This window comes from Hesperophylax consimilis, chromosome 6, assembly GCF_061612785.1.
Source record: "Hesperophylax consimilis isolate HC1 chromosome 6, BYU_Hcon_1.0, whole genome shotgun sequence".
Lineage (NCBI taxonomy): Eukaryota > Metazoa > Arthropoda > Insecta > Trichoptera > Limnephilidae > Hesperophylax > Hesperophylax consimilis.
Window position 1 is genome coordinate 4980972 of NC_142841.1, and position 6364 is coordinate 4987335.

General features: G+C 44.9%; 1 protein-coding gene across 1 annotated transcript; it reads left to right on the forward strand.

Moving 5' to 3' along the window:
* The first annotated feature begins 3963 nt into the window (after positions 1-3963).
* Positions 3964-5127, forward strand: LOC149422866 (uncharacterized). The gene has a single exon (XM_089633014.1). The coding sequence runs from the start codon at positions 3964-3966 to the stop codon at positions 5125-5127; it is 1164 nt and encodes a 387-aa protein (XP_089489140.1).
* Positions 5128-6364: the final 1237 nt, after the last annotated feature.

The following is a 6364-nucleotide window of genomic DNA, read 5'->3' on the forward strand; positions in this document are numbered from 1 at the left end:
GTCACCAGTTAAGTATTTTTTACTACCTACAGGCAATTTTCGCGAACAGCACGGCTGACGCGAATTTTACACATAGATCAACTTTTATGTACAATTTAACCTTGAAATAATTAAATTAACCACAATTTTTTCAATTAATATAAATTATCAGGCTCGAATGACCAATGTTGGGGACGGATATAGCACCGTCGCAACGCGGAATCATAGGAAATGGAAAGGTTCGGAATGCCGACTTACCCTTTTCTATTCTTCCACGGTTTTCAATTCTTCTTTGCGCTGGTTCACAACAATTCACAAATTTCACCATGCGCGAGCTCACGATGGCTTTGATTTCGACACGGTCGATAAAGGGGGCTCCGTAATCAAACTATGTTGACAGGACGAATATTTTTAATCAACTAACGTCGGCATAGGAGAGGAGAGGAGGAGGAGGGGAGAGGTCGATAGGCCACAATAATTTTACAAAGGATATAAAGGTAGGTAGCACGATGCTAGGTGCCAACAGTAGATAAAATAATAATGATATAAAAGTCTTATAATACGCATCTCTGGCCCGGCTAATGATAATATTATTCTGATGTTGATATAATTACATAGAGGTAGATATCCATATTTGTGGTAAGAACGGTTAATAATACTATTCAGTTTATATTTGAGTAAAATGTTTGTTGACAAATGATTATACGGTAATTTGCTTACCACGGCAGAGAAGATAATTAGTGTGTGTGAGACCGCGATTGTCCGTCGAGTAGGTCTGAATGTCGGGAGTGCAGGGGGTTGCCAACATGCGGTAACGTGTATTCCAGGTTGGTTCTTGAGACGTGTTGACTGATTTAGAAAAGAATTCGAAAGTTTGTGGGAGAGGGTGAAGTGGTAGAGGGAGGGTGAGTGTAATAGGAGTGGATAAAAGGAGGGAGGAAATGTATAGGGAGACACATGAGTGAATGAAAAATCCATTTTACGATGCGAAGAGAATGCGGATCGACTCAGGCTATTTTATTTAGGTCCTCTTTCTTGAAAATTGGTATGGGAGGCGAAGTGGGATTTTTTCTCACAAATATCCTGCTGTTTTTTAGCCACGTGAACTGGAATCCCTTCTCCTAAGCAATCCCCTTGGCCCGAAAAAGGAGGTTTTTGTTAGAACTAGTCAGATGGTCGTTGACATAGATTTTTCTATCGTCACTAGGGTAATTCAGGTCCTTCGTAACTAATTATTCCCTTCCTTCGTCGAATTTCCGTGATGAATTCATTTTTACGCGAGCAGGTGGTGAATTTAAACAAATATTGGTTTGATTAATTTGGAAAGAAGTGGGCCTTTTGCCGAGACTCTGGTGGCGAACTCAATTTCGTTAGTTTTAAAGTTGTGTATGCCAATTTTGTTTGCTATCTCGGATGTTTAGAATGTTTTCATTGTTGTCTTGAGGTATTCCTTTTATTTCGATATTCTGTAGTCTTGCCCATTAGTCCTTTCTGTTTGATTCCTTGATCATGTTACGTACTTCTGTTCTCAGGTGGGAGACTTCTGCCTCCAGATGTTCGACTTTTTGAAGTCGATTTTCCATATCGGCAATCTTGTTTCCGAATGTTGCTACATCATGGTGACAGCTCTCAACCGACTTTTGTACGCCTTGTACTTCTTCACGGAGGATTTTAATATCGTCGTGCAGTACCTTGAATGATGACAAGTCCATCTGAATCCTTTTGATATCTTCTATAATGGTGGTCAGATCGTGGACGCCGACGGCAATATTTGAAGATTTGCACCTGCTGCATTGCCAAGTACTTCTCAAGTCCAGTTTCAGCTTTTTATGATCCACAATGGTGATTCTAGTGAAAAAAACCAGTTCGTGAAAAATCATCGATAGCCCGAAAATTTGTCCGGCAATAATCGAGAGACCGGATAAATGTACGGTAATAATCGAAATCAAAGCGGTGAAAATGTGCGAAACAGTTACAGTGAAGTTTGCAAGTTCGACAACCGCGCCGGGTGTGTCCAGTGCGGTGAAAACGGCCACCTACTCTGTAAATGCCGTACTATCGCCGTGAAAAATTTAAATTCATGTTTCGAAACAGTAAACAGCGCCGGATTGTGCCAAGTGTACCTTAATGGCAAACATTATACAAAAGATTGAGAAGTTAGTGACTGGTGCAGCGTGGGGGAGTGCAGGTACCCCCACCACCGACATCTTCACAACCCGAACTACCGGGCTAAAAACAATACTGTGGCAGACGTTCACAACATATGACGCCACACCGAAAGTGCCGTGCTAAAAGTGGTGGGCGTTATATTATCGGGCCCGAAGCGGCAGATCTCAACCTTTGCGCTTCTGGACGAGGGCTCGACTGTCACTCTTATTGACGCCGCCACAGCACAAAAAATCGGCACTACCGGACCTACCCGTGAGCTACGGCTGCACGGAGCTAAAAATATGTGCTCATAAGACATGACGTCCCTCCGCGTGCCAATCATTCTACGCGGCGCCGGAATTGCTGATGAGTATATTAAAAAGGCAAACACCATCCAGCAGCTCAGCCTCCCTGAACAGAGGTTCCACGGTCGCTACATCACTCCCACACTTCTCATCGGGCAAGACAATGCTCATCTAATTGTCTCGAGGGAAGTGCACGACGTTCGTGATTCTACGCGAATATTATCACGAACGGCGTTGGGGTGGACCACCTATGGCGGAGGGCCCTCTGAACATGAGAATGAGGCTACCAGATTAGCCATACGAGCCACACTGTCACCCAGGCGCATTGCTGGGAGGCATTCTACAATGAAACATGGACCATCAGGCCTCGTACCGCAAGCACCTCTGATACAGCAGAGACACCAGAAAGCCGTACGAGAAGCACCAGCTGGATCTGTGCCTGCATCTTCGCAGAGAAGGCCAGTAGGCCCCGCGAAAAGGTCGTCCAGGCACATTTCTGGGTAGCATTCTACAATGCAACATGGACCATCTGGCCCCGTACCGCAAGCACCTCTGATACAGCAGAGACACCAGAAAGCCGTACGAGAAGCACCAGCTGAATCTGTGCCAGCATCTTGTACGAGAAGATCAGTCGGCCCTGCGAAACGGTCTCCCAGGCACATTGAAGTAAGGCGCCAAAACGTTGGCCTTACTACAACTGTAGCAGAAACACTGCCCGACATCAAAAGATTTTCATAATGGCGTCGCCTTATCCGGACTACCTGCTAGATCCACCGTTTTATCAAAAAGTGTCGTGGAAAAAGCCACAAACAACCTAATAAACATATCAGAAACGATGAGATCAAAGATGCAGAGCCCAGATGCGTGAAAATGTTTGTTTTTTTTTTTTTTATAGTGAATACCTCACAAGAGTCCCAACTGCTCCCGTCTGGAGCCAGTGAGACTATGGCATCCCCAATTGGGGGATGTTGTGAGGCTGAAGGTAAGTGGGGAAGGGAAAGAGGAAGGTGGGGAAGTACCTGGCTATTCAGATCTAGTCACTAAACACGGCTAAAGCCATTTGGAGCAACGTTTCAATTCTGAATGGTGGTCTTACACCAGGGCGATACTGGTAGTATCTTCAACTCTGGAACGTGCCGCAAATATACTATATATTATTTTAATTAATTAATTAATTGTGAAATAACACAAATTAATCAAATAAAATTTATTTGCGCACGCCGGGTTCGAACCCGCGACCTTCGGAATGGCAGTCCAATGCGTTACCACTGGACTATGCCGGCGTCGTGTGTCAATACGAGACATTTTCCAATGAAATATATGCGCTCCAGAAAGGAGCTGCATTACCAAGTGACAGTCGGCTCAAAGCTTTGAACCTCTTCCTTGGACCTGACGGCCTACTGAGAATGGACTCACGATTACGAGCCCTCAGTAACGTGCCCCAAGCAGTGCGGACACCTATAATATTGGACGGTGATCTTCTGGTGAGCCATTATCACTAGGAAGCCGATCATCCGAGTACGGAGGAACGATGGCTGAGGTGCGAGGTAGCTTCCTTGTGCTGCGATTGCGCACGAATATTCGCAAGATCGCCCACAACTGCCCCACCTGCAAGATGCGCAGAAGCAAGCCAGCCCCCCCACTAATGGGGCCCTTGCCGCCATCAAGGCTAGCCCACCATGTTCCTCGATTCACGAATTGTGGACTCGATTACTTCGGGCCAATGGAGGTCACCGTATGCAGACATCGGGAAAAGCGATACGGAGCCATCTTCACATGTCTATCTACTCGCGCCATTCACCAGCTGACAACGTCATTGAGCACGGACTCCGCCATCATGGCTCTACAAAGCATGACGGCGCTCCGAGGCCAACCAAAGGCATTGTACTCAGATAATGGTACCAAATTCCACGCTGCTGACAACGAGCTGAAGGATGCCATCGAATCACTCAAAAATGATACCTGGATGAGGGATCATTTGACAACAAAGGGGATCGAATGGAACTTCATCCCTCCAATGTCTCCTCATATGGGGGGAGCTTGGGAGCGCCTGGTGCGATCTGTAAAAAACGCCCTGAAGGCCATCTTGCTGGAACGAGCTCCACGCGAAGAGACCTTGAGGACAGCGTTTGCCGAGGCTGAGTGGACCGTAAACAACCGCCCCTCACACGTCTCGGTGGATCCCAGGGACGAAGAGCCCCACACCCCCAACCACTTTTTATTGGGAAGAGCCGGAAACCGGCCTCATCTGTCACTATACCGCAGGCAGGATGAGGAGGTATGTCTCCGTCGCCAGTGGCGTATCAGCCAACAACTCGCTGATATGTTCTGGAGACGGTGGCTCCGCGAATATCTCCCCACTATGGCTGCTTGCCAAAAATGGCAACAGCCAGTCATTCCCATCAAGAAGGATGACCTCATGATCATAATGGACCCCGCCATGCCCCGCAATAGCTGGCCACGTGGTCGAGTTCTTGATGCCACCCCTGCTGCAGACGGCCAAGTGAGGACCGCCCGGAGCCAGACGAGTACCGGAATTTACGTCCGCCCCGCTGTGAAGCTCGCTATAATCCTGCCGGCCCTACCTACCGATGCAACCTCAACTGAACCACCAGCCCAGCACCATCCCAGAGGGACTGGCTGCCGCGGACTGCGCCGTACCAACAAACGTCCTATTTTAGTTCAGCAGAGCTAAACGGGGGGAGTGTAACGGACATTGTTGGCCACATTATTTCATTTTGTCAAAATATGCTTACATTTATAAAATGTGCCAACTCCACGCCACTGGCTAAATCCTCTCTCCCCGCCACTGCTCATTTTGTATTTTATTTTTATTTTTTATTTTATTTTATTTGGAAAACCAACAGTTATAATAATTACAAAGTATGGTGTATTAAGTGTTAATTATTTAACCAATAATAGGTTTTCACTTAAGTATTTTAATTATTTAGTGAATATATAATATTTATGTAATAAAAAAAGTTACATTAGCCTATAGGGATGGGATGGGGAAGGGAGGGGTATGGGATGGATCTAGTCTGTGTAATGTGTAGCATGTACGTAATAAAAAAATAAAAATGATAATATAATTATTTATTGATTTTAGGTTTGAAATTGTGGGGTGCTGAGTTAAATAAGTCTAATTCACTTTATGAAGTATTAAAATTGTATGAAGCACGGTAAATAAAAGCATTTTGTTTTGAGTTCGTGTTACATTGAGGGATATTTAATGTGTGATTTTGTCTGGTTTGTCTGATGGGTACTCTTAATTGAATTCTTTCAAGTAATTCCGGGCAATCTATCACAGAGGTGGCAATTTTTTGTAAAAATAGTACGTCTGCGGAGTTTCTACGACTTTCCAGTGACGAAATCCTGAAAAACGCTGCTGACTCCTCGTGACTCAGATGAGGACGATAGGCCCGAAAATCAAGGTATCGTAGAAAACGATATTGCACTTTCTCAATCCTTTCTATGTGTGACTTATACATGGGATTCCATACTTGAGAGGCGTACTCCAGAGAACTGCGTACATAAGCAAAGTACAGCATTTTCATGGTATTTACTTTTTTAAAATTTTTGCAGGTTCTGAGTACAAAGCCAAGTACCTTGGAAGCTTTTGCAACCATGGATTCGATATGGCGCTCAAAAAGTAATTTCGGATCTAACACTACTCCCAGATCCTTAGCCTTTGTCATTTTGCTCAGTATTGTGCCGTTAAGGGAGTAATTAAAAGAAATGGGATTTTTATTTCGGGTGAAGCTGATGGTGCCACATTTTTTTACATTTATTTGCAGGTTGTGTTCTGCACAATAAATATTTAGGCGATTTAGATCTTCTTGCACGCGGGTACACTCATTGATACACGTGACAGGGGAGAATATTTTCATTTCATCTGCGTATAATAAAGTTCTGGAGTGGTGAAAACATTTCCC